Source organism: Filicampus tigris, chromosome 6 (genome assembly GCF_054856515.1).
Source record: "Filicampus tigris isolate MCC_2025a chromosome 6, RoL_Ftig_1.0, whole genome shotgun sequence".
NCBI classification, from domain to species: Eukaryota; Metazoa; Chordata; class Actinopteri; order Syngnathiformes; family Syngnathidae; genus Filicampus; species Filicampus tigris.
The window spans coordinates 21,873,281-21,900,126 of NC_141222.1; the positions used below are offsets into that span (position 1 = coordinate 21,873,281).

General features: G+C 41.1%; 3 protein-coding genes and 2 long non-coding RNA genes across 9 annotated transcripts; 2 read left to right on the top strand and 3 right to left on the bottom strand.

Moving 5' to 3' along the window:
• Window positions 1-281: 281 nt before the first annotated feature.
• On the bottom strand, window positions 282-12,687 carry LOC147146254 (phosphoribosyl pyrophosphate synthase-associated protein 1-like). 2 transcript variants are annotated; one of them, XM_086032964.1, is made up of 11 exons: window positions 12,179-12,687; window positions 9,815-9,867; window positions 9,676-9,742; window positions 7,907-8,079; window positions 7,571-7,686; window positions 7,191-7,246; window positions 6,846-6,991; window positions 6,637-6,681; window positions 4,247-4,317; window positions 3,596-3,742; window positions 282-1,849 (listed from the first exon to the last, which is right to left on the bottom strand). In XM_086032964.1, exons 1-11 carry the CDS (start codon window positions 12,340-12,342, stop codon window positions 1,691-1,693), a joined length of 1,197 nt encoding a protein of 398 aa, XP_085889090.1. In that variant the 5' UTR covers window positions 12,343-12,687; the 3' UTR covers window positions 282-1,690. The 2 variants fall into 2 exon arrangements, with proteins under 2 accessions (XP_085889090.1, XP_085889091.1); XM_086032965.1 differs by lacking the exon at window positions 6,637-6,681.
• On the top strand, window positions 12,085-14,876 carry LOC147146255 (uncharacterized). The gene is made up of 3 exons (XR_015087097.1): window positions 12,085-13,629; window positions 13,817-13,939; window positions 14,412-14,876. It is a non-coding gene; the product is annotated as an uncharacterized LOC147146255 (long non-coding RNA).
• On the bottom strand, window positions 13,082-21,616 carry LOC147146256 (uncharacterized). Of its 2 annotated transcripts, none has more exons than XM_086032966.1 (11): window positions 21,200-21,616; window positions 20,602-20,757; window positions 19,777-19,890; window positions 19,653-19,689; window positions 17,889-18,107; window positions 17,045-17,140; window positions 16,306-16,447; window positions 16,132-16,240; window positions 15,462-15,552; window positions 14,435-14,628; window positions 13,082-13,909 (listed from the first exon to the last, which is right to left on the bottom strand). In XM_086032966.1, exons 5-11 carry the CDS (start codon window positions 17,920-17,922, stop codon window positions 13,787-13,789), a joined length of 789 nt encoding a protein of 262 aa, XP_085889092.1. In that variant the 5' UTR covers window positions 17,923-18,107; window positions 19,653-19,689; window positions 19,777-19,890; window positions 20,602-20,757; window positions 21,200-21,616; the 3' UTR covers window positions 13,082-13,786. The 2 variants fall into 2 exon arrangements, with proteins under 2 accessions (XP_085889092.1, XP_085889093.1); XM_086032967.1 differs by having other exon boundaries at window positions 13,775-13,914; window positions 14,442-14,628.
• LOC147146257 (uncharacterized) lies at window positions 18,024-21,899 on the top strand. Of its 2 annotated transcripts, none has more exons than XR_015087095.1 (4): window positions 18,024-18,132; window positions 19,599-19,707; window positions 19,790-19,899; window positions 21,497-21,899. It is a non-coding gene; the product is annotated as an uncharacterized LOC147146257 (long non-coding RNA). The 2 variants fall into 2 exon arrangements; XR_015087096.1 differs by having other exon boundaries at window positions 19,790-19,873.
• pik3r6a (phosphoinositide-3-kinase regulatory subunit 6a) lies at window positions 21,758-26,817 on the bottom strand. 2 transcript variants are annotated; one of them, XM_086032969.1, is made up of 7 exons: window positions 26,673-26,817; window positions 26,465-26,561; window positions 25,701-25,821; window positions 25,205-25,278; window positions 24,067-24,181; window positions 23,408-23,478; window positions 21,758-23,286 (listed from the first exon to the last, which is right to left on the bottom strand). In XM_086032969.1, the coding sequence occupies exons 2-7, from the start codon at window positions 26,544-26,546 to the stop codon at window positions 23,174-23,176; spliced, it is 576 nt and encodes a 191-aa protein (XP_085889095.1). In that variant the 5' UTR covers window positions 26,547-26,561; window positions 26,673-26,817; the 3' UTR covers window positions 21,758-23,173. The 2 variants fall into 2 exon arrangements, with proteins under 2 accessions (XP_085889095.1, XP_085889094.1); XM_086032968.1 differs by having other exon boundaries at window positions 25,181-25,278.
• Window positions 26,818-26,846: the final 29 nt, after the last annotated feature.

A 26,846-nucleotide genomic window follows, 5' to 3' on the forward strand; every position in this document is an offset into this window, starting at 1 on the left:
AAAATGAGTGCATTTGCTTTGGAGTCAGATGTGACGCGTTGGGAGTAATTCACTCCTACTATCCCATTTAAAAGGTAATGAGATGCCGTTCTGCGGCCTGCAATACGTGAAATGTCTCAGTGCCTCATTTCCTGTGCTCAGAATGTTCTTTGTGATGGTTAATGAGCTGCGGAAGCTAATTTCCCTTTTGATCACACATCACATGTAAAAGAAGTAAATATTGAATAGACAGTAGTGATCATGATCCTGGAATTCATACATTAAAGCAGTCATTCTCAAAGTGTGGTACAGTTCAGTTTTATTTCATCTTTTCGAGGCGTTTGTTTTCCAACATTTGGGACAAGTTTTAGTTCATTTTTAAGTGCATTTTAATTGAATCATTATATAAGTACAAGTTTGATTTTCCTAGAATGTAGCTGAATGTTCAAACTGTTGCGTACTGTTCAAGCGGCTTGCAATATTATTAAATATACTTTTCAGGAATAACCTCTGCCTCGTTTTTGATGAACACTACAGGCCTACGACGTTACCGTACTTGGGCGTTTTGGAGCCAAAGTATACATTCTGTGAAAGTCAAGTCTAACATGTCTTTCCTTTTCTAAAAAGAATAACAATAAAAAATGCAAATGTACCATAAGGTACGTGCAAATCAAACAGCTGCTGCTGAGAGTTTAAGGCTGTGAAACCATATAAATATCAAATCTATGCACACCTCATTTTTTATAAATGAAATCCCTTGTATTTCTAAAACTAACAAATAGCACTGATCAACGGCAAATTTTAATCAGAGGTGGCTTTATGAGTCCCTGAAAGTATTTTTGATACCGATTTAAAAAAAAAAAGTCTTTACAGTGCTTCTTTTCTAGCACATCAGGTTTTTGAGTTTTTTCATTTTTTAAAAAAGAAGTTTGACCTATAAAAGCTTGCGCAATACAGATTTTATCATGTTGTAATTTATAGCTATGGCGTTTCAGGGAAAAAAGAAATCTTTTGGTTGAAAGGTTGCTGAACCTTACCCTTAACTCATAAATATTACAAAATATATTACATTTATTATTATTATTATTATTATTATTATTAAAACCTGATGTGCTAGAGGAAAAAAAAACAAAGGACAGATGTGGAATCCGTGCAAAAAAAAAAACATCTAGAAAAAATTAACTGCATCAAAAAATGTTTTTAAATGTGTTGACCTGTGTGATTATCCCATTTGAATATTTCAGCCATTTCAAGTATTAAATAAATGTACTAATACTAACTACTAAGCCCATTCGGACATTACATTTCCAGCTTTTTACGGACCACATAAACTGGCGTGAGCAAACCGGATATGGCAGGGTGAGCCTTAAATTTGACACAATTGCTTGAAGTCGGAGTTAAATCCCCAAAACCTTCAAACAAAGCAAACTTTGTCGATATACACAAACACACACATTTCAATCAACTAATAACTCCACAAACATACTCACTTCTGCACGCAAGCACACACACGTTTCACTATACCATTAATTGTTCCAATCATGAAAAATGCATGGCAGCCAAAACGATTGGTTTTATTTGCCAGATGGTGAAAAGCTGCATGCGATACATCATGTCTGTCAAAGAGCAAACACTCGTTGTCAAATATTGTTCCCACAATTTGGCACGGGACACGTGCTTGGTGACCGAGTGTCATTTGTTGTGTGTTGCCTCAGTCGTCCACGGCGATGTTCCGGAACAGGTAGGCCATGGACTCCCCGTTGTGGATGCGGCGGATGGCCTCGGCCAGGATCATGCTCACGTCCACCGTCTTGATCTTTGGGCACTGCAGCTTCTGCACCTCGTGGGGCACCGTGTTGGTCACCACGACCTAAGTGGGGACGCACAGCGACAGACTTTTGACCTCTCAGGAGCGGTGTCGTTTACGATGACGAAGACGAAAATATTTCGTTAACGCCCCCTTTTTTTTTTCATGACGATAACGAGCTAAACGCGGCTCTTCGACGACGAAAACATGACGTGACGTACGTGAATTTTCGGTGACGAGGCGAGACAGGACGAAATTGTTAGCGTGTGGTCCGTCAGACGTTCAAAATTTATGACATCCCTTCCTGTCGTACACGTAATGCGTCTTTCAAAAAATTGCAATGCTGGTGCAACCTATCCACGTTTGGGCACGCCCACCGCCGGGACAGCTCGCAGTGCGCGGGCGTCGCACACACCGCCACAACAAAACACAAACAGGTCCGCGGTCGTTGGTCTCGGCTCACGCACACTGACACGCTTTCCTTTGACGGACAATGGCGACGGTGACACCAAATGGGCTTGGTGGTCGGAAACGAAGGAAAGATATGGACGTACTTTCTGTACAACCCAGCAGAAAGAACAACACGACGCGTTGTAAACAGCGGTAACGGTGAATGTGGCCACAAACTAGGTGGAAAGAAGGATAACTGTCAAGCGCCATCTGAGGGCTCACCACGCTAATATTTTGGCCCAACTCAGCCTTGACTGTATACATTTACTTGCACTCTGTTATTCAACAATCGGCTTGTGATCAATTTCATTGTGCTTAAAGTTTTCCACGTAACTCGTGGCACGAATGGGCTGACTTAAGGCATAAGTTATTTTGGTTGAGCTAACGTCAAGGCTAATGTCAATTCATTCACTTGTTGTGTGTAAAGTCAAATATTAAAAGTAGATTAAGGCAGTGGTCCCCAATCGTTTTTCTACCACGGCCCGCCTGGTCCGTGTTGGATTGTGTGTGTGTGTGTGTGTGTGTGTGTACAATAATAAACGCAAATCCACAGTTTTTTTTTATTTCACCAACATTGAATGACTTTATGTCAATGCAGTTAGCCGCCAAAGTACTTACATTTTTTGACAAATCAGTAAAAAAAAAATGTATTCCTGTATGTACGAAATGTATGTACGAAACTTTGTATGCCTATTTTTTAACTAAAACGGACTAAAACCTTTTTGAATTTTCGTCGACTAAATTTACGAAAGCTAGACTAAAACATTTTTGGGGAGTTTCTGTCGATTAAAACTAGACAAAAATCTTTTTGAGTTTTCGTCGACTAAAACTAGACTCAAACTATCACTAATAGGAATGACTAAATGTGACGAAAACTAATAAGCATTTTTGTCCAAAAGACTAAGACTAAATCTCAAATTTCTGCCAAAAACAGCCCAACAACAGTGTTTGGCATCTTAAGTTAGAATAAAGCTAGTCGACTTTTATATTATATTTATTTACCATGTGGCTTGGTAGTACATTTTTTATGACTTTTACAATAAATTTCAACTGGGAGTGACAAATACCAGCTTGAAGCAAGCACGCTTGACTTTTTATTTCTTCACTCTGTTTCCTCAAATTGATGTTATATGATAGTCTCCAATTTTCTTGACGGCAGCGTGGGAACTGACATTAAGGAATATCTTGAAAAGTGTCTTTTAATATGTTCAATTGTGTTCCAGTACGTTTATAAAGGCCTGTGGAAGGTGTACAACTAACTATCTTTTCAAAAATGTTCTTGATATGGCCTATACACCAGCTGTTTTTGAACTCGAGTCATGTCCTCATTTGCTATATCTTTACGTATCGGGTTTTTACCTCATCAATGGCGGACTCTTCAATGAGTCTGGGCGCCTCAGCAGACAGCAGGCCGTGCGTGGCCATGATGAAGATCTTGTAGGCGCCTCGCTCCTTCAGGATCTCTGCGGCGGCGACAAACTCCTCCACGTCGTCGATGATGTCATCCTAAGACGTATTCAATGTTTTTCTTCATCGTTTTCGGAAAGGATTTTCAACCTGGGACTAACCCCAAATTAATTTAAAATGACTTAATTTAACCTTAAAAAAAAAAAAATGCCACTTGTTCATTTCCATATTTGTTTTAAATTAAAGGGCCAGTTAAAGACTCTCTAATTAGCTCTATTAACATGATTGCAAAAGGGTTTTGTTTAATGATTAATTTGTGTATTAAACATTAGAAGCTTGGATTGGCCATAACAATTCCCAAATGCGCTTGTTATTAAAATGTTCCTCTTATGCATGATGTCGTGATTTGACACAACTAAAATTGTAATGCAATGCGAAAAAGACATTATGCAATTGGGAGAATGTTACAAATTCAAAATATCATCATACATCGGATACTACAATACCCCTGTTGTGTTCCACCTTTATATTAAGCTAGGTTTGCTAGTAGCGCTAGTACAAGTAGAGGGAGTATGCAAATCCTATGAAGGTTTATGGTCTTACAACAATGATGGCGATTCTTCCTCCCACATCTCCGACAACAGTGATCGGCGGCTTCTCCTTAGCCATCATCACTAACAAAGACACAGCAAGACAAAGTTAGGACGCCGACAAGACAGAACCTACAATCGGGAGCATATTCCTCCGGGGAATGGAGATTTGATGAGAAGAAATTTGGTTGAAACCTGCAAAAGGCATGCAAGGCTTGATTAGCCTACCAGCTTACGCAGTGCAATTAATTGCTACACCAAAAATGATTTGCACTCACCCTTTGCCCGTACCAACACTGTGTAACGATTCCTATGCTTTGTGCTCTCCTTTATGAAAGAGTCGATCATTATTTGGAATGAAATGGTCTTTCTAGGATTTGCTGTGATGCAAAAGGGGCATTTTCTGCGCTCCCCCTAAATTTAAGAGAATGTTTGTGATTCACGTAAATGAAGGGACGCCAAATAATCATCGACCCAAGCGAGAACCCTCCACACCTGACTTGCAGCGCCTCCACCTTGTACACAGCAGCCGTGACCACCAACCAGGCCCCTTTGCACACGTACTGTAGCCTCACTTAGGAGATGATGCGGGGTTTAGGCTTGAAAACATATTGGCAATGTGAATCTCTTAACTCATTCACCGCCAGGCATTTTCAGATCCTCTTCTACCCAAACGCTTGACAAAAATTTGGAAAAAAATATAAATATGTTCCTGGGATTGAATGGTCGGAAAGACAAATAAATCCGTCAATGGCAGTGAATGAGTTAAAATGACCATTAGTGAAATCCATTTACAGTAAATATGATGGGCTGGTTTATGAGAGCTTGCGGATTTGCAAGAAGAAGAAAAAAACAATTGAAATGCCGACGCCGTTCACCTGATTTGAATGTAAGTTTAAATTAAAGCGGAAAGCTGCATTGGCAGCACATCTTGTTCTTTTCATTTCAAACCGGGTGTGGTGGTGTTTAGAGGCAATAGTATGAGAATTGTGTCAATGTCCCAATATATTTGGACCTGACTGCACATGAAGCAGAAAAGCTTCAAAGCCAGGGTGATTTTCTGCTCTCACATTCATGACAAGTAGTAAAGTCAACTGGTAGTAACGCGGGATTTCATTTGGAGACACTTTGATTGAAATGCAAGGAACTGGAAGATACAGCAACGTCAAGTGAAATATCGAGTGTATTTTTATATAACGGTGATGGAGATTCTGCCGCTAGTGGTTTACAGCACCAATACGGTATCAGCTGGTGTTTTTTTTTCCTTCCAACATCTCAATTACACTGTGGAACAACGTGAAAGTAAAAATCTGATTCAAAAATTGCAGTCAGTTTATTTCTAGCACGTCAACTTTTTTTCTCAACAACATAGCCTCCAGATCAGAAAAAAAAATCATTGATTAGCTGTGCTCATCTACAGCTACGTGGCAACTTGTTTGTGCAGTCACAATTGAGAAAGTGCGGTGAGAGGTGTACGCGGCTCCCAATTGGTCAGTACTATCAATGTCTGCAAACAAAAAGCTAGCATGGTTTAAGAGGAATACTTTGTAACCATGGGCATACCAACGTAAGCTCTATTTCATTTTATTCCGTTTTATTAGTTTTCAAAGCTTGTAACTATTCCATCTTAGTGTTTTATTGACATACAAATAGATGTATTTAAAGCGGAAATCAACCCAAACATATTGTTTTCAAAAATATGTTCACAATATTCAATTATGGATTCCGCGCCCAAAAATGAATTAAAAACAGCTGTCAGACCTAACTCCACAAAAATTCAGTTCCCCGGTGTTATCACACAATAGTACGGGAGCGTATTGCTGCCATACCAGGAGAAAAAAACACAAATCTTATCGTGTAAAAACGTGAAACTTATCATGTAAAAACGTGATACTTATCGTTTTCACGTTTCACGTTTTCACATGATAATTTTCATGTTTTTACATAATTTTCACGTTTTTACATGATAAGTATCACGTTTTTACATGATAAGGTTTGTGTTTTTTTTTTTTTCCCTGGTGTGGCAGCAATACGCTTCCGTACATTAGCTACATAGCTAGCATAGAAAATGTATCAGAATAGTACCTCAAGTTGCACTGCAATTCACTCCTCTAATTATTACTTTGTTTTAGGGAAACTGCCATTTAGCAGAACTAATAGGTGACCAAAAGTTGAACTAGCAATCTTGCAAAATTAATAGATGAACTTTCCGGTGCCTCGGTCATTGCGCCACTTTGATCCAAAGAAAGGGGACGAATCAGGCATTAAACCGAACCAAACAAAAATTTAAGCCGGAAGGCAAGGAAGCAAGAAAACAAACTCCTCAGTAAAATTCCATTCCAGGGAAGCGTCCCAAAACACACAAGAGGGAGAAATGGGGTCATTCATTCACTGGGCTCATACTTGGAAGCTCAATCCCAGGGAACGGCGCATGAGATCTTCTGCCGCCTGTGTCGGTGAAAAACGTTGCGGACAGCATGTTATAAGGCACAGCAGGAGGAAAAAGAATAAAAACAGATAAACAGTATGTACGTCAGCTCCTCCAAGGGACATACTATATTTAGTGTTATATTGAGTGTGGGATTTTTAAGATTTTGAATGGGCCGTCTTACATGGCAGCTCCAGGCCGGTGTGTCCCGCGCTGGGGCGAGTCGGCGGGGGCGAGTACAGCCCGTCGCTCATGTTGGACTCCAGATTGGGGGCGGCGCCGTGCAGGACGGCCAAGCCGAGCCGCAGCCTCTCGGCGTAGGACTGAGCCCTGGGACAAACGGGTGGCAAAGGAACTGACAAACAAGCCGACGTATGTACAAACACAAAGTAACCCAAACAAACGGAGAAAAGGGAGAGGTGTGTTTGCAGAGGGAAATGGAAATACCCACGATAGCGCGAGGAGAATATGTAAAGATCGAGCATGCAAAAAAAGTGGGTGGCGTGATCGTCGCAAACGGTCTCATTACCTCTTGGCAGCCGACGGGGACTTTGCAACAATGATAGCATTCCTGTAGTCTGGGATCTGAGAGGCGTGGGAATAGAGCAGAAAGATCTTTATGATCCTAGAGCTGATCTGCCTGTATCGTATCACATCCGTGCGATTTTTTTTACCCTCAACGTTGCGATTTAATATGCCATTATTTTTTCACCGTCCTTTTCCAATTTTTTAACAAACCCAAGCAATAGATCCACCCGTATTACAGGACATTAAACAATATCATAATTATCGTACATAAACGTTTTGGTCTTATCAGTTGAGGCTTAGACTAAAATAAAGGTGGATTAACCATGAATGAATATGAAAGACAGTTTATTTATCTACTTCAATAGAGACGTGTTGCATCACCTCTTCTTGGATGTACTGGATGAGGAAGGGGGAAGCTCTCAAGTTGTCAACAGGGAAGCTGAAGAAACCCTGGATTTCCTTCTGATGAAGGTCCATGGTGATGATGTGAGTCAGTCCTGGAAAATAACAACAGCCAATGAAATCCAATAAGGTTCATTTCAGAGACGGCTATTAATTAAACATTATGTTCATTTTTGTGGTTTTACTTTGCTGTGGTGCAAAACTGCATTGCATCACACTGAGTACTTTTTTTTTAATGATGTGGTTGCAAAATGATAAATGAGTCACTTTTGTGCAAAGAAAAAAAAAAGGGCAGAATTCTTGGAGCGCACATACCGGCTTTAGCCAACATGGCGGCGAGTAGTTTGCAGACGATGGAGCCCCTCTTCCTCATCTTGCACTGCTTGCTATAAGGGAAGTAAGGGATGACGCCGATGATGTTCTTGGCACAGGACGTTTTCAGAGCATAAGCCATGATCAGCAGCTCCATGATGGCCGTGTTGACATCTCTGCAAAGCAACACATACAGTGGTCAAGTTACTACCAAAAACACAAAACGTAGAGTGGATGGAAAGCGCAAACGAGCCCCTGTGCAAAAGCCAGGTCTTTTAGACGTGACCAAGAGAGACCACGCTAAATCGATTACAGGTCGGGGAAAAAAAGTCGACAAAGTCCATTAAGTCCACCTCAAAACTATGTTGACGCAAAATGTTTGCACCGAGGCTTCATCTGCAGCATGTATGTCATCCGCAATGACATTTCCAGTCGCTATACTACTCCCATCTAAACCAGTCATGACCTTTTCAGTGTATTAGCACCCTCTATTGACGGAAAGATGGTACTGCAACCAGATAAAGTTCGTTTGGAATGACTCCCAACACACACGTGACGCATTATGAGGGACAGAAAAAGGATGTTGGATTACACCAGATGCTGTTAGTTACACCAGATGCTCTTTCCTGATGCAACAAAACAATTTTTATCCAGGTTTGGGACAGACAGTGGCCGGAAATCAACGTATAGTGTAGGGTGCCGTGTCCAATGACAGCGGCGCTAACAAGTTACAACCTACCATCACTAGTTTGAACATACTGTTGCCCTGGAATGGCTAGTTGTACCACACTGTAAGGTGCTTTCAGATACGTAGGAAAGGGAAATGAAAGTGTTAAAATGCAAGACAGTTAGCTTAGCTTAGCATAAGCCTGCTACCACAAAAAGAGTCGACACTCGACAGTGACAAATCGTTTCAACATATTTTCCCACCATTGATGCGATCTACAACCTGTAAAACTCAATTTAAAAAAACAACTTTTTGAGGAGAAGTAAAAAGAAACATTTGTAACAACGTGGTTGCTCAAGAGTTTTAGAATTTCACAAGCCCAGGGACGGAAGCTTCTGGCTCGGCCGGTCGGAGCCAAGCATCGTGGAGCCTGCGAGGGATCTTCGGCTGTGGCAGACTCTTGTATTAGTTGTGATGGTGAAACTGTCTCTGCGAATATTAACTTTCCATCTTCTTTGGAGTTCCGGGTCACTGGGAAACGTACAAAAACTCAAAGCCGAGTTGAATCGCCCAACAAAGACGGATTCTTCAGAAGAGGTAGTTATTGTGCGATTATTTTCTGCTACAGAAACAAACAAAAAAATGCTTGGTTAGCTTTTTACCAACGGAAAAGAACACGTCCTCCAGTAGGTCATTTTTGGTGCGACAGGCACTGTAATGCCGCCAGTCGACACAAAATAAAAAAGATAAAATTCGGAAAAATAGAGTAAGATGGCGCTTTTTAAGAAAAACAAAAAGCCCCAATAGTCATATGAGTAAAAGAATGCGATAAATTTCAAAGATAGCTTTCCCAAGGGGCCGAGTTTCATGGAGGTCCATCCCTACAATTTACCCCTTTAACTGTATTTTATATCGTTGTAAAAGAGAACTTCCTTTCCCCAATAATTCTTTTGTTGTCATCAGTATGTGTAGATGGCCGTCAGATGATCAGTTACGCAACAGTACAGAAGACAAGGCCATTCCTGTCTTTTCAATTTTTCTGACCTAAAATCAAGTCCCCTTTGCTTTCTAGGAAATGTCCATCGGAATTAAGAACACATCTCACCTGGGGATTGTTTGAATGATGAAGATGTCTTGTCCGCGCACAGACTCCTTCACATCCACTCTGGTCTCTGAGCACAATCGATAGCAATGTGGAGCACAATCGACAAAGACGATTGCTGCGGAGATCTTTGTCGCCTTACCTGCGTTTCCCTCTTGGTATACCACCGACTTGCCCAACTCTACACCCAAGCGTCTGGGAAGAAAAAAGTACAAGACGAAACACAACATCAATACAGCCAACCGGATTCCGGAAACAAGGAGACGAAGGAATCCAATTAATTGTGGTTACAGATCGTAAGCTTTTAGGCGATGTTATGAAGTGTACAAAACGAGGACTGTACAGCCTTGGTGGAGGTCACTCCTCATACCAACACACATAGTGCAGCTACGTTTTATAAAGAATGACCTGTTTTTGGAGGTGGTTGCTAGCTGACTTTTGTAGAGCAAGGTTGTCCTCACTTGACTTTAGGATTCTCATATTCCTTGCATATGACTAAATTCAAAGGCCAACCAAAGCAGACGCTTTAGCTTCTGCTGACTGTGACTATATAACCGGTTAATATGGGCTCCGATCCAGGTTGAGAAACCAGCAGAATGAGGCTATTAATCTAAGGTTCATCTCGGGATTTTTCAAATGACATTTATATTAGGCACACAACATTCTCAGCAAGCCTCAACTTTATGGAGCGTCTGGTGTTGCGTAATAAAAACATGCTGTTAATTAAGAGGCAACCGTCGTGCGATAATAAGCGCGCTACATATGAGAGGAGGCTTGGCACACAACTGGTAACCTCGCCCAATTCACCTCACTCAACCGCAGTTCTTGATCAAGTCTCCAGCGCAAGGGCCCAGGAAGGCTCTTTCCTGCCCTAACATGACCATAAAAACGCAATTAACTTTGCAGTTATATGATCACGCTTTTTGTTTATTGTGAGACATTGAAGCTTGACAAAATACCGAATGCCTCAGGGGCCACTGTTTGGCTAGCTGTGAATTTAAACATCATTTGTCTTCTCATATTATTTTCATAAACAATTCAATCAGGAAAACAAGTAAGACAAACCCAGAATCTGTGGCTCGGCAAAGTTCCTGGGAATAAGGGCGCCTGCCAGCACAGTATTTGCTTTCTTATGATTTTCCATGACAAGTCCCACAGGAACACTCAGAGGGGGGAAACAAACAAACCATCTACTACCGAAAGATTAGATGAAGAGGGATGCATCGATGAGTGAGTTAGATTCTCCATTCGACCATTTTCTATAGCGCTTCACAGGTGGCCTGGAGCCTATGTAGGTTGACTTTAGAAAGGTTACACCTGGGAGTCATCGCCAGCCAATCACAGTGGCTATATAGCCAACTACTGTAACCCACACTAAACTCATCCACATTTTAATACGGATATTCAAAAATTATGTAGCTTATAGGTATATAGATATATATTTTTTAATTCTGCTAAAATAAATAGCAGGAGAGTCTAGTCTAATAATTGTTTGCATATATGAATGTCTAATATAACACCATGGCAACAATGAATAGGTATCCAGCGGAAGTTATACATATATATTTTAGCCATCAACCACAATCTCAGGCTTTTCCTTAAACTTTGCCCCGCCCACCATTAATTATTGCATCCAAACATAGCACAGTAATTCCCCCGTTTTTTTTTTACCTCCACTATCAAATGAATCTATGCAAACGCTCAATAAGCACAGGAACAAAATAACACATAGACTTCCAGCTGGGAGGCCACGGCCATGTGAGGTGTGTGATGTCAAGGGAAAACTATCTATTGCAGATTACTTTTGGGCCAGAGGCAGGGTAGGCCACCACCAAGAATGGGACACACACACACACTCGGAGTGGCCCTTGATTAATTTTTGAAAATAAAAATGTTCAGTGTAGCTGAGCTGTTTCAAGTTGTAATAACAGTGTTCACCACAAGATGGCACACATTGCTTCAAAGCGACTACAACTCTAACAAAAGGACACAACACATCGGATCTGTAAGGCAGACAAGTTAACCACTACCACACTGTGCTGTCCAGTCTAAACTGAGGCAGAAATTAAACGTTGGTAGGGACACTTGGCATGTTATTTGTATGTCCACATGACATACTGTATATTCTGTGTGACTACAAAGGCAAACATAGCATTGGACATTTATACCAAAACGTTGGGGGTGGGGGAGTGTTGTTTTTAATGATCTCTGTTTTTAAAAACGCACAAATGAAATATACTTGAAAAATTGCTTTCTGTTATGTAAGCCTCATCAAAATGTTTTTATGTTCAAAGATGCAAGTTATGCACCATGGTCTTTTGTGTTTTAGGGTCACGAGCTCCTTCCATGCATATGCGCATGCGTAGTTGTGTCCTGAGACCGAACTGAGAATCTTAAAACACACACACACGCACACGCACGCACACACATATGCCTCGTGCCAACTGCGCCTCCGTGTCAACAACCAAGCTAGCAAAAAGCAACAATGGTGATGTGGTGTACTTACTCAGTAATCTTCTTGGCCAGTTCGGTACAGGCGGTGCTGGAGTTGGCGGAGAAAACACGGTATCCACTTTTTGACACGTTCATTTTCGAGAAACCGTACGAGAGCTTGGACGTTTTCGAGCGTTTGACCAGAGACCTGTGACCGCCGAAACGCCTTACCGGCATGTTGTTTTACACCCCAGAAGCTTCACTTTCCCCTCCTTTTTTTACTTTGAAAAATATTGCAACGACAACGATCCTGTCCAAGCCTAAGTTATAAAATCGAAGACACAATGCTAAACTATGCGAACTTTTCACGATGGGAGGACTTCCATACTGATGCTAAAACCAACTACACATACTAAACGGTTCTTCCTGTGCGAGTAAAACACTAAAGCGATGTTTTAACACACTTTGAATTTTACCGCACAGCATACAGTTTATGTATAAACTGTGACAACTAAGATTCGACTGATGTAGAACTTTCGCAGCACCCACTGTAAAAATGACTAGGGAAAAAAACAGATATTGCACTTGGCCAATCAGAGGCCAAATAGAGCCGAGGGGGGGCGTGCACTAAACGTCATCGACCAATCCGTGTGTGAATTACTTCTGGCGTCATTTTAAAGCGCGACTAACTGATATCACGGCAAAAGTACGCTTTCGGTTTTTTTTTTCCCCAAAAGCGTGGTGCAATGTTTACATTCTTTAGTTTCGGTGTTAATTCATCAGTGTCCTCCTTTTCCTACCGCTGATTATCAAGCACAACCCTATCAAGTGCAGTAAAAATGAAAAATCTACAGTATCAAATGTTAGATTTAACCAAGATTCCTCGGTCCACGACTTGTTTACTGTTTTTCATTCAGTAGTTAGTTGTATGTATGAATTGCGTAGAAGGGTTGTAAATAAATACAGTATACACAGTGACTGTAATTATGAGTTTATTATTGCGTTAGAGTAAGTTGAGTGATAAACTGCCGCGCGTTTCCCGTACAAATGCGCCATAGCAACGGGGCTCGTTAAACCGATGACCCCATGTAGAGTGTAAAGTACAGTACACAAAAAAATAAAAGATACACACGGTGCACAAAAGATTCTATTTTTTTAACACACCTTCAACCAGTATCTCTAGTTTGTACATTTAAAAAATGAAGGCAGTCATTACAACTTTTTGAACAAACATCATATATCTTAGAAAATTAATAAATAACTTGCATTTATCATAAATAATGCACATTAATAAATATCTTGAATATGCAAAGGTGCTTCTCAAAATTGCACTGACCGTAAAATGTCCCAGATATGGCATACTAAAGCTTGACGCATCTGTTAATAAGCAGTGTTTCTGTGACTAAGTGTAATAACCACACTGCTCATTTGCCTGTTTCAGTGCTATTTAAGGTAACAGATTACGGAGCACTCGACAGTGATGGAATCTGGAGAATTTTGTAGCGAGGAGCACCACACCCTAAGGTCACTGTTCCACAGTACACCATTCTGCATTCCACCTCATGTCATAAATGAGTCTCCGATTTGATCACTTAATCTCATGATGCCGTCTTTTGGTAAACACAGTAACTGGGAAGCCATTGTTGTGTTTTACTAAATGTAACTCAAGAGTTTCTCAGTTTCATCTTTTCAGCACCTTCTCTTTGAGCAGGTCCAAGATGACCTGCCTCTCTTGGCTCTCCAGCTCAAATCTTCCTTCCCGTTCCTTTCTGTCCGCTTCGAGACGCTCCCTTTCCAAAGTGATCTTACCTGAGAATAAAACCATCCAACAAAGGTATGCTATTCCACAGTGTATTCGAAAAAGTGGCATTATTTTATAGACTAATGACAGAGCCAATTCTGGCTCAAATAACATCACATTTTAATTGTTAAATATTTTATGTTAAACTTAAAGCGGAAGTCAACTCAAAAATGTCCTTTAAAATAATATTTCCCATGTGGCCCCACTAGTCCAAATAAACACGGTTTTCAGATTATCATTAATTTGTGGAACATGAATTGAGAAGCAAAATCAACCCGTTTTTATCCATTTCAGTGGGCGGCCATTTTTCCACTTGCTGTCGACAGCGCAGATCACAACTACGACCGCAAATTTTACCCACCCCTGCCTAGGACATGTAGTTACTCAGATATTCATATTTCAAACCATAACACATGTTTTGGAACATGCTGCATATTATGAGTATTTGTGGGTTAAATATGTACAGTGACACATTGTATAACATTTTCTTCAATGGCATGGTTAGGTTGGCCATTTATGGGCGTGAACCTTACACCTCTGGATCTCAAGCTCCTCCCGGCGGAGGGCGAGTTCCTCTTCCCGCAGCCGTTGTTCCGTCTGGTTGCGTTTCTCCAGGAAGCTAAGAATCTCTGAGTAGGTCTGGCAGCAGCACTGACACGCACGTTTGGACGTGGGCGGCGATGGGAGCTCTGCCATTTCAGCGTGATCTTCAGCACGTTCACCTGGGACATTTTAAAGGATGCATATTATACATTTTTGGTGTTGGATTTAAAACAGTTCCCAGGTGTCTTAATAACACATCTGTGACACAATCCAAATCCTGAGGATGTCCAAATATCCAAAGCTAAATGTGTATGAAGGTCAGTGATTGAGAATGCAGAGTTGGCTGGCTTTTAGCTGGCTAAACATAAACCCTGTGTGTTTGTTGAGTGATGGCGTCACTCGAAGAAATCGGGAGGCCAGCTAAGAATGCGCTCATGTTTACTATGTTTTGTTGTTTGTTCAATAAAACCATTGAAAATGCACCAGTGGCCTCCTCCTATCCTAACCACCGTATGGATTAAAATTCATTCTGTCTGTTGTAGACTGTTTCCTCTTGGCTCGTACTTATTGCACGTGAGTCTGCAGCAACAGTCAATGTGGAAAAATAACCACAGCAAAATCCCACGATGTAGCGAATAATCCTTGATAAAAGTACGATAACAACAATCTGCGAAGCAGAGAACCCGCAAAAATTGCATCGCTAAATAGCGGGCGACGACACTATATGCCAACGCTTTGATAAATCCAATCTATGCATCTGAGAAAACTCAATGCAGCTCTGCTTACTTTGCGAAACCACCACTGCTTGATTTAAGGTAGGTTTGTGTATTCACAGAGCAGTTGCAGCTTTGCGTTTTCATACGATTAAATGCGTGGCAACATCAGCACCAGCATCTAAGGCAGTGAAAAATTGCTTTCAACACAAAGGGACAGAGGCAGTCAGGTGCTCAAGATCACACTGTAGTCCCATGTCAGAAGTCAGCAAGTCCACTTCAGTGCTGAGTATGTTTACCTGCTGGACTTATTTGTATGATCGGGAGCTGAGGTTTGTCCTGCTCTGGGATACTGAGTTCCTCTATGGCTCGTGTTCTCAACTCATCAACCTGGGCAAAATATAAGAAAATGATAATAATGATATATTATCTATATAATATCTTACAGTTAATGAAAGTTCTCCACCTTAAGAAATTGAAAGGTTACATAGGAAAACAATCAAAAGGGTGTCTACAACAAACAGAATCAGAATCTTTATTGTCAGGGAAAGCCTACTTGCACATCAGAATTTTATTTTGAGTCTGTGACTCTATACTACGAATAGCGCGCAGCATGAATCTGTCTGAGACAAAATCCAACCCTGTGCACACAATACAATACAATACAATTTTATTTAGATAGCGCATTTCATAACAACTAGGGCTGTAACAAAGCACTTTACAATACAATAAATGAAACAAAAACAATAAAAGGCTGTGGTACACGTATTAATAAATATAGACATAAATAATATATAAAATATAAATAAATGAAGCCAATAAATTGACATAAAACGCTATATACAATTGACGCCGGAAAAGAGCCAAAAAATTCAGGTCTGATCAAAAGCCAGGGAAAAGAAATGTGTCTTCAAATGGGTTTAAAAAAAAACAAAAAAAAAAAAACGTCTAATCCATTTCAACACTCACTTGATATTTATTGAAGTCTCCGAAGGCAGCCACGCCCTTCTTCGCCTCCAGCTCTAACACTTCATGGAGCAGATCCTCCTTTTCAGCATATAAAGCCTCAGTCCCGAACCTAGTGTTGAAATTATTCTTGTTGAACACAGGGTTTGTTTGTCCTGGATGTTGGAGTGTGTATACCTGCGTAAACTGAGGAAGTCTTGCTTTTTGTAGTAATCCAGCAGCAGCATGGTCCTCTCCCGACACCTGCGAGCATCCACCTCAAATCTTTCCTCGCGGAGGGCCTCTGTCATTAGCTCGCCCACGCGGGCCCACACCTTCCCTGTCATCATTTCACTATTAATACAGACTAATGTAGTATATTACGCAAAGGTTGAAGATTAACACTGCACTTACAAATGGGAAAATTGTATTTAAAGAGGAATCAACCCAAACATATTTCTTTCAAGAATATGTTCCTGGCAGGCCCACTTAATATTGAGTTTGTGGAATATGAGTTAAAGAGCAAAATCCACCCCTTTTTAGCCATCTCAGGGGGCGGCCATTTTGTCACTTCTGTCGACTGAAAATGACATCGCCCCGACTCACGGCTCAGGTAAGGATCAATCGCGGCTCAGCTTCAGGAAACAGGTCAGCCGTGATTGGTCGTTACCTGAGCCCTGAGCAGTTGTGATGTCATTTTCAGTCGACATAAGTGACAAAATGGCCGCCCCCAGAGATGGCTAAAAACGGGTCGATTCACCCTTATTCCAAAAACGCTATATTTATCAGAATGCCTTGTTTCAACTTGAACATACTGTATTCTTGAAAAAAAATGTTACAAACCAAATAGGTGCCACCGTGTGGCGCGACACCGTACTACAACAACTGACTGTTAGAATATGTTCGGTGGCTTTGAGCAGAAATATGCACGGCTAACCTGATTCTTTGGAGGAAAAGGGGTTCTTGGCGATAACCTCCTTCAGAAGGACGATGTCATGTCGGGCAGAAAAACGAACCTGACGCTTTCTTGGGGCTGTGGCATGGCCGGCAAGAGAATAACCAAAAATGGAGTCAGAATGTCCTATATTACAAATAAACAAGTCAAAGAAATTTTACCAAAATAAAAGGCAAATTCCATTCGGCAAGAATGAAGTAAATGTGATTTAAATTGGTATTTGTGGACTTCTTTTCTAACTAGTGACTGGGGTCTAAAATCAGCCATCAGCATTATATAGTTATGAGATACTGTAGTGGGCACAGTGAAATAGTGGTTAGCACATCTGCCTCTCAGTCGAGAGGTTCTGGATTTGAATGTCATTTGCGTGTTCTCCCTGAGCTGGCGGCTTCCTCCCACATTACAGGAAATATGCATAGGTTCATAGCTGACTCTATGTAAATGTCCCATAAGGTTTGAATGTGAGTGGTCGTTTGTGTTTATGTCCTGAGATTGGCTGGCGTCCAGTCCAGGGTGTACCCCATATCTCGCCCTCAACTGGGCAAAAAGAAATACCTTCATCTGATGAGCTAATACACATGTGGATTAGCTCATTCATTCAATGTGCTGTGATACTGACTGAAATGCCAGCTAAGATGCATTAATAGCAGAAAAACGAGAGAAATGTAATACAAAACATACAATCCCTCACACACACACACACACACACACACACACACACACACACACACAAACCTCCTGGCAGCATTTACATGTGAACTTGTGAACAGAGAAATCACATTTACTTTTCGAGGCTGCGCGTGTGTGCGCGTGTTTTTTATCTCACCACGAATGGCTCCCTCCAGCGACAGACGTTCCATGTTTGTGGTCCCTGCATCCGGGTATTGGCGTGACGTAAGCCATACGTGCACGTATACCCAGCCGTTAAACGTTGACGTACACGTTGACGTTCTCCAGGCAAGTTTTGGCTACCGTTGCTCAACGCGGCCACAAGGTGGGGCCAGAGAACGTATTTATCCATCGAAAGGCTGAACTGCTGAAAACGCTGGGGAGAAACAGATATCTTAACTGTATGTACAAATACGTTTATACTCAAATACATTTAAACGAAAAAGTCTCTCTCTCTCTCTCTCTCTTTCTCTCTCTCTGTCTCTGTCTCTCTCTCTCTCTTTGGCTTGTGGGAATTCAATGAAAAAGTGCACTAAGGTAGGAAAGTGAGAGTCATTGTTTAGTGGTCATACTTGAATATTAGTATCAAATAAACAAGCTCCAGTATCTGCCGATAGATGCACGCTCTCCCTGATTTGTTGCTATTTTTGTAAGAGAAGACACATTTTCGTGACGTTGTTGCGGAAACAGCGAAAGAGAGAGAAACCCTGGGAACCTGCTGCATTGCAATCAGCTGATTATTTTTTGCCTTTGTATCCGTGGAGCACAGAATTGTTTTTGGTTAAAGGAGGAAATGTCACCATGGTTATGCAGATGGTCAAAAATGATATTAAGGAGCTTGTTGCATCTGTGCCCACGCACTGAAATTCATGTCATCATCCAGTGTTAGTGACACGACAATATTTGCCCTCTCTTCCTTGCACTTTAAACGTTATTGTGCACGGCCTCCTTTCGGTCACCATGCGCTGATTTTCAGATGGGTTTAGACCTGGCTCTGGCTACACCAGGGGTGGGCGAACTTGTGTGCTCAACAGCTGCATTTGATTTTTGACAGGCAGATGGGTCAGCGATTCTTAAAGTGTGGTATGGGTCCCAATCGTAATACGTGGGTTCCAAAAGAAATTAAATCAAAACTGGGCGTAATGATGCGGTAGCTTGAGTGCGTGGAATAACTTTAGTTTAGTTGTATTTAAGTTTAAGTTCATTCAAGTTCATTTAATCTTGGAGAACCTTTTTTTTTTTACATGTATTTGGTCAACATTTTCATTCGACTATTATGTGCAATACATTTTCATTGAATCATTAAATGTTTTTTCTCCATATTTAAGGCAAGGTAGCTTTATTTATATAGTGCAGTTCCTTCACTAGGGAACTCAATGTACTTCACAGTTACAAAACAACATTTAAAGGTATAAAATCATTTAAGGCGTTTAAAAAATATACAAAAATAACGAAAATAATGTACAGCACAAAAACACGATTTCTGGGAAAATGTATTATAGAAATGCTCTAACAGATCTTAATCAGAGGTATGGGGACAAATATAAATCCAGGTAAAAAAAACCCACAGTTTTTGACTTAGATTAAAAGCATTTACACTTGTGGCTAACTTCAGTTCTATTATTCCATTTGTCATTTTTTCGAGGCGCTACAGTCCTGCAGCACTCTAGCTATTGAAAATGCTAAATGGGCTGGATTAAATAACAGAGCAGGCCCACCACCTCTGGACCAAAACTTTCATTTTCTTCTGGTGAAGTCATTCTTTTGTTGTTTTGGCATCTTTCATATAGTTTATCATGATGCAAAAATCTATTAACTTTCTATAATGACTTGTCATCTTTGGCTCCTCTTGATTGTGTCACAATAGAAGCGCAGCACACGTTCTAAAAAGAACCCAATAAAACAAAACACTTCGACAAACCTTGAAGTGATGTTCCCAAGCACATCTCAGCAACAACCTTGAGAAGCAAACAAAGGTGAACACGCGCATGCTTTTCACGTAAGTGCATATGGAGGATTTGCATACTCCCAATAGTTGCTCTTACCAGCTCCTTGTAGTGTTCTCTAGGAGACGTCCTTGTGGGGCCGGATGACTCATTCAGAGCACTGGAGCGAGCTTGCTGTCAGCCACTGCAACCTGTGGTGAGAAGAAGCCACTCCTACAAAAAGTAAAACGACGGCTTCAAACCATTTTTTTAAATTCTGGGGTGGCAGGAATCATTCCATCATGCCCTCGTATGGCAAAAAGAGAGAGTGCATTTTTACTGACAAAAGTAGACAAAATTTGAGTCCATTCAGATGCAAGACATTTCCTCTTGAAACAAAGCTAAGGTGACAGCCATTTTTTGTTTTGTTTTGTGCAATATGTGAGGCATTTGAAGGCAACATCGACACTTCATCCCTACATCATTATTTTCTGCCTTAAAGCGGAAGTCAACCCAAACATATTTTTTTCAAGAATATGTTCCCAGCAGGTCCACTAGTTGAAACACGGCATTCTGATTAATGTTGCATTTGTGGAATATAAGCAGCAAAATGCACTCAATTTTTAGCCGTCTCCGGGGGCGGCCATTTTGCCTTCTGTCGACTGAAAATGACATCACAACTGCTCACAACGACCAATCATGGCTCACCTGTTTTATGAATCTTCCCTTTAAAGGGGAAGTCAACGCAAATATATTTGTTCAAGAATATGTTCTATGCAGGCCCACTAGTTGAAACAAGGCAATATGATTAATATGAAATATGAATTAAGCAACAAAATCCACCCGTTTTTAGCCATCTTCGGGGGGGGCCATTTTGTCACTTCTGTCGACTGAAAATGACATCACATAACCGCAGGGCTCGGATAACGACCAATCATGGCTCACCTGTTTTCTGAAGCTGCGCCGTGATTGGTCCTTAACTGAGCCGAGCAGTTGTGATGTCACGGCTGATCTGTTTTCTGAAGCTGAGCTGTGATTGGTCGCGACCTGAGCAGTTGTGATGTCATCTTCAGTCGAAAGAAGTGACAAAATGGCTGCCCCCTAACACAAACAAATAGTATGAATGATAATGATAATTAAGTATTTGCATTTTTTCATTGAGGATAATGAATATACAGAAGCAACTGTTGTTATATTATTTGTCTTAATGTTTTGCTCCACCATTTGTGTTAAAAAATCCATTGCTTCTAAAAACGCAACTGTCGATGCTAACCATTAGCGTGTCAATGGCGCTTTGAACTGAATTTTTCACTAGGCAAAAACTTTATTTTAAATACAGGACACGTAATTGTCTATGCTTTGTCTTTAGTGTCACAGTAAACTCCAAGTGGTAGTGCCACTTAACACTTTAAAGAAATGCATGTGTCCTCTTTTTCGAAGAATTGTTCATCTGCCAAAACGATGCTTGTGAACCTCGCTGCCGTCATTCAGGTTACTAGTTACTCAAATTTTTAGGACAGGAAATCTGAGTCATGGCCCGTACCTCAAAAAAACTCTTTCAGTTTTCATTTAGTCGTCCTTTTCCCCACGTGGGACTTTGTTGCTAGGCAAGATGAGACCCAAAGCTTGTATAAGGTGAACTCAGCCTGAATAAAAGATTCACAGATTAGGCAATGCCAAGTTAGATTAGGAAGAGATATATTGAACCCGAACGAAATCATGACTGCATAAGACGATGCATGCACAACAAATGTAAAGGCTTTTGCCACCCTTTACTTTTACAACAGCTGATTTTGTTGTCATCACACATGCACCATAACCTCTCTGTCTCATTGTAAAGGTATGAAGGGGTGTATGCGGTTGCTATGGAGACCGTTCTTCTCGGCAACACAGATGTGGTCCGGACTTTGATTGGTCATATGATCCGTGGGTGCCAGCGGCCATCGCAGAACCTCACGGAACCACATGTTCATTCAGACTATAGACAGCAACCTATCATATTCATAAAGTATATTCGTGCAACTTGAGTTGCCATCCAGCTTTAGAAACGCTGCCATTCGAATGAAGTGAAGAAAAAAAACAGGAGCGTGACATTTGAGGATGAACTTTCAGCTATTTATTGAACAGTTCAAACACACAAATACAAAATGAAAACACCTGCAAGGAGCATGGAGGAGACGCTGACACAGAACTAACTACGCTCCAAACGGGCAATTCGATCTGGAGTCAGAGCCCAATATGTAAATTACGAGTCCAAGTCTCTTAAACGACGATGTGTGATACTTTAGGCTTAAATAAACTTTATAAAACCACTGAAAATGTTTTTTTATTTAGTTTTATAAGGTTTTTATATGTATATTACATACATTACAGTGCGATTTGTCTTAATATAAAAGTACGTTTTTGGTGGGGGTGCTGTAAAGGATTAACAGGATGTCAACGGGGAACGGGGCTAGTAAGCAAAAATTGTGATACAAATGCTGCATGGGGGCAGTGAAATCAACTCAACTCAATTAAAGTGGAAATCAAGTCAAACATTTTCTTGACAATATGTTTTATATGCACTAATCTAAACACGGCATTCTGATTAATATTGCATTTTTGGATTATGAAATAATCAGAAAAATCCGCCTGTTTTTATCCATCTCAGGGGACGGCCATTTCACTATTTGTGGTCTGAAAATGACATCACAGTGCCTAAGGGATCAGCTTCCAAACGTCACATGGCCAAACACAGAAAATAGGTGAGCCGTGACTGGTCATATTTGTATAAATAAAAAAAGAAAACAAAACGTATTATTCATTTGTTATCTTGTCATCTTTTTATTGTTTAAGAAAACCCTTGCTTTAGCTCTCTTGGATTAATCTACAAAAACAAAAACAAAAAAAAATACTTTGCTCCACAAAATTAAAAAGTTGCTCCTCAAATGACGTCATTGATTAGCAAAACTGCTCCGCAAAGAAAACATTTTTTAGAGCCTTGATATTATATTTCCCAGTAGTGGCTAGGGCGTACACACCTGAAGCCGCACGATGAATTCAAGCATGAAATCATGACGCAAAAACTAATAATAGAATTTTTTTCCGTTTGTTTGTTTTGATCAAAAAGAACATATACATAAATCAGGTAGACCGCTTAGTGCTGTCAAAAGGCAGCTGTTAAATCTTATGAATGCAAATCTCGTCAATTCTACTCTTCTATTTAGCTAGAAAAACAGCAGTCGTTCATGAACATTCCCGCCCAACGTGATTCGCTGTCCGGTTCGCTTACGAGGCGCCGCCATGTCGGGCTAACTAATGTTGACGCTAATTAAAAGCCAACAACCAAAACGCAGCGTACTTCCTAACGCGGGGAAGTTCATAGCTCCGTTGTCTGTTTGAGAATAAATTTGTGCGCCGCTTTTTTTCAATACGTGAGATTAATAGCAGGATTTAAGAACGGCGCCATGAGCGTGAGGCACATGGGTGGGATGAACGAGGAAACGAGTCTTATCTGTGAGCGAGACTCCATCAAAAGCTACATGAGAGAGCAAGCGAAGCCACAGCACTCCTTCAGCAGCGTGTGGCCCGTTTTGGCGAACGGAGAAGCGTTCTGCTGAGCCCTGCTCGCTGCCCGCCTGCTCGGTCCACCTGTCGAAAAGACACAAAGCGTTTGCGCAAACACTTTAGCACCAAACCGACTATTTTCCAGTGCAAAAAAAAGCTATTTTCCAGTTTCGCTAATTGCGTTCACATCCTGAGCGCGTAATACCTTTTTTCTGGAAGTGTCTCTGGAATTTGGACCTCAGAAAATCGGCCATTTCTTTATCTTCTTCTTTCTCCCTGCAGGTGAGAGCGCATCGACGCGTGTTAAATTAAATTCAATTTCAATTAAAAGTCCGTTCTCGTCGTTTATCTTACGTATACGTTAGCATACGTCAAACCTTTTTGGGATGATCCGTGTTCTGGCAGAACCGGCACTGCCATTGCGTGTTCATGATATAATACAATAAGTTCCAATGATTGTATTAACATGGATGGTAATATGATGTCGCAAAAGGTCATTATGGGCTCACTGAGCGAGATTTCTTTAGTAACGGAGACAAGATGGCCTTTAACCGCGTACACATTTTTTTTTTTTTTTTTTTTTGAACCTTCTCCTGCTTCCTGCATCTCACCTTTGCTGTGACGGCTCAGGCAGGCAAACAATGCTCAGCGCCGTCTGAGGACGCATTCAAAACACGCATTAGATTCCACATCATCTCCGCTCGGGCCTCTCGCTGCAGTTGAATGACAGCCCTGACCTTTTCTCAATGCGCTATAAGATGACTCACCCGGATTATTAGGCTCTCTCTCTCTCGCTCTCTCTCTCTCTCTCTCTCGCTCTCTCCCCCTCGCTCATCTATCCCTCGATTGATGTAAAAAGCTCACCTGAGTCTTTCGAACTCCACGTCATCTACCAGGAAGTCTCTGGTTTCCACCAGTTTATGGATTTGCTGGAGGAGTTCTTCTTCCTTTTCCCGATCCTCGTTGGACTTGTCGTTGTCTACGTTGAAAGAGAAAATAGTTTTTTTTGTTAGTTTAGGGATTGTGCGGCTTCTTCATTTTCACACGGATGGTACGATGCACTCATATAAGTCGTTCTTCGTAGAGGATAAATAATATATTCCTGTGAGAATGGTTATATTACCTGTCTACGCGTTGCTCCAGCGTTTGTGTTCAAATATTTGCCGCTAAAAGATTTAGAACACTGCAACACTAATGATCGGTGTTAAGGCGTTTAAGGCACTTTGCATTGTTTGTTAGTATTAAGACAAACAGTCTTTGCTAAAGCACAGCTAAATAATTGTTTTAAAAAAATGTAATTCTATTTTTGCTTAATGTTATTTTGACAGTAAACTTCAGTTGGGTGTAGTATTAGAGTGGACCCCCGCCATCCGCGTGGGACAGCAATCGGGTTGGCCCGCAAATAGTGAAAATCAGCGTATTATTGATGCCTATCAAAATGCATTGAAAGAAAATAATAATAATAATGGTAGCTGGTAAGTCACTTGTATAGCGCTTTCCTACCTTAATAATAATAATAATAATAATAATACATTTTAAACACCCCAAAACTCTTTAAAAAACACTGATACAGTACACATTCAATATTTTTTTTTACACAAAAAACGGCAGGAAAAAAAAAAAAAAAATACACCAGAACCCTTAACAAATATAAAATAACAGAGCTGAGCATTTTACTAAAAAATGGAGTGTCCGTTATTCGTCATCAGTCTGCAGCGTGGGTACCCTTCCGTTGTCCGTCATTCGTATTTTTTTTTCCAAGGTGAAAAAAATAGTGCCCGTCTGTAGGCAGGTCCGCCTCTAATTTCAAACGGCCATCCGTCGGCGAGTCCGACCAAACGGGAGGACCCGTTTGTCATTGCTTGAATCATAAATTAATTACTGTAACTAAACAGTTAAACTGGGGCCATTGTTTTCTCCAGTCAAAAGTTGGGAAAACTTCAATTGAGAGGAAGCAAAATAAGATGAGATGATTTACTATTGTGAATGTCGTGCTTCCAACCTGGTAGTGACACTAATTTTTGCAGCTCCTTCTTCAGCCGAGTGATCTCCTTGCACAGTTGAATGTCATCCATCCTGCAAAAGATACAGAAAACTCAAAATGTAGTGAAGTCCAAACACATATCACTTAAAAAAAAACAACATAAAAAAAAATCATGAACCATTTCTCTACCCAGTGGTGTTACCAGGATGCCAGGTGTGGGTGGGCATTAGTCTTATCTGGGGGGGCAAAAAAGTGCAACAATGCTCAAGTAGGTCGAAATCCAGCATAGGGCTACTGCACCTTAAAACGTGTTTTGTTTTCTCCTTAATTGACATAACTGTTGTTGTGATTTGGGCTAAACAAATAAAAGTTGATTTGATTTTTTTATATCCCATTCATCAGAACTACTTCCAGTTTTCATTGGGTGGGCGGAGCGTGTCAATGGGTGGGCACTGAACACCCCGCCGCCCCCCGTGGTAACGCCCCTGTCTCTACCCATACTTGACCATCTTACATATATCTGAGCTCTGACTCCCTCCGAACCAGAATGTCTCTGATGCGGTTGATCTTGAAGAGCTGGCCCTCGATGTCATCCACGGTGATGCTGGAATCTGCCATGGACACCACGTCATCCTCTGGAATAACACAGAGGACAATATTGTATATTCCTGTTCATTTTGTCCCTTTCCAAACAACACTAGGAAATGTCTGCGCTCAAATTGTTGTAAACTACTTATTGACTTCTAACTTTCTATGCACTCGCTTCTTGTAGTAAAGATTTTTTTCGTCGATGTCGAGTGGAAACCTTGTATGTCAAAATATGATCCATTATTTTTTTCCACAACTCAATACCAATTCTATATCCCGTATTTTTTTTCTTCCAAATATTAGTCAATCTAGTTTTGAAAATAGCTTGCGAGTAATTCAGTCCCTTGAACACTTCAACTGTCTGAGAAGTCGCATACTGCAACTCCGCTTCTTCTTGAATCTGCCGGAGCCTCGCGGTATTATGTCACCTCAAAATTAAAAGTATTGAAAACAATACAGAGTAGGCCTGTTTTGTTAAAAATCGATAGCTGGAATGCCTCGTTGCGCACTGGAAGAAGAGACACCTGTGGACGGTCGACATGACTGCAGTCGCAGTTCAAAAAAACAAAAACAATATACAACATTTTACGACACGTGAAAACAAAAGAGAAGAAACCCGAGCTGTAGGCAAAACATCGACAGAGGATGCATTTTAAATGAGAACACTGCAGAATGAGTACGCCGGCTCACCTGTTTTGTGGCTGCCTGTGTTCCGTTGAGCACGCTCCAGCGATCCATACAGATGGAAAGATTCTCTCTTCTCCTCCATCATTCCAGCTTCTCCTCTCTGCGGGTTGCACATGCAGCAGGAGCAACAACAAAGAAAGCAAGCAATGAAATCATGAAAAGTGTGTTGCTCTATCTTGGCTGTGACTCATTGGCTGCCCAAGTCACCGACCTGCAGAGGTACGAGATGCTCCCCACATGCTCGGTCAGGCGCGTGTGCGCAGCGGATGGAGGACTTTGGTCAATCAAGCTGGTCACGGCACAGGGGCCACACCGCCATCTAGCGGTCGACTCGTGACACACGGCTGGAAACAAGCCAGTCGACTGACTCCACGAGGCAATCACG

What these genes read in the sequence shown, in the direction of transcription:
- LOC147146254 (XM_086032964.1), bottom strand. Translation starts at nt 12,342, where the DNA reads ATGCCGGTAAGGCGTTTCGGCGGTCACAGGTCTCTGGTCAAACGCTCG. An exon ending in TCCAGTACATCCAAGAAGAG is followed by an intron (nt 7,247 to 7,570) that starts GTGATGCAACAC and finishes CACGCCTCTCAG; the next exon opens with ATCCCAGACTACAGGAATGC. An exon ending in CACCGGCCTGGAGCTGCCAT is followed by an intron (nt 6,682 to 6,845) that starts GTAAGACGGCCC and finishes TCACCGACACAG; the next exon opens with GCGGCAGAAGATCTCATGCG.
- LOC147146256 (XM_086032966.1), bottom strand. Translation starts at nt 17,922, where the DNA reads ATGGAACGTCTGTCGCTGGAGGGAGCCATTCGTG. An exon ending in GCTGGAGGGAGCCATTCGTG is followed by an intron (nt 17,141 to 17,888) that starts GTGAGATAAAAA and finishes GCCATGCCACAG; the next exon opens with CCCCAAGAAAGCGTCAGGTT. An exon ending in GACTTCCTCAGTTTACGCAG is followed by an intron (nt 16,241 to 16,305) that starts GTATACACACTC and finishes TTTCAACACTAG; the next exon opens with GTTCGGGACTGAGGCTTTAT.
- pik3r6a (XM_086032968.1), bottom strand. Translation starts at nt 26,546, where the DNA reads ATGATGGAGGAGAAGAGAGAATCTTTCCATCTGTATGGATCGCTGGAG. An exon ending in GAGTCAGAGCTCAGATATAT is followed by an intron (nt 25,279 to 25,700) that starts GTAAGATGGTCA and finishes TATCTTTTGCAG; the next exon opens with GATGGATGACATTCAACTGT. An exon ending in GAAGCACGACATTCACAATA is followed by an intron (nt 24,182 to 25,180) that starts GTAAATCATCTC and finishes CTTTCAACGTAG; the next exon opens with ACAACGACAAGTCCAACGAG.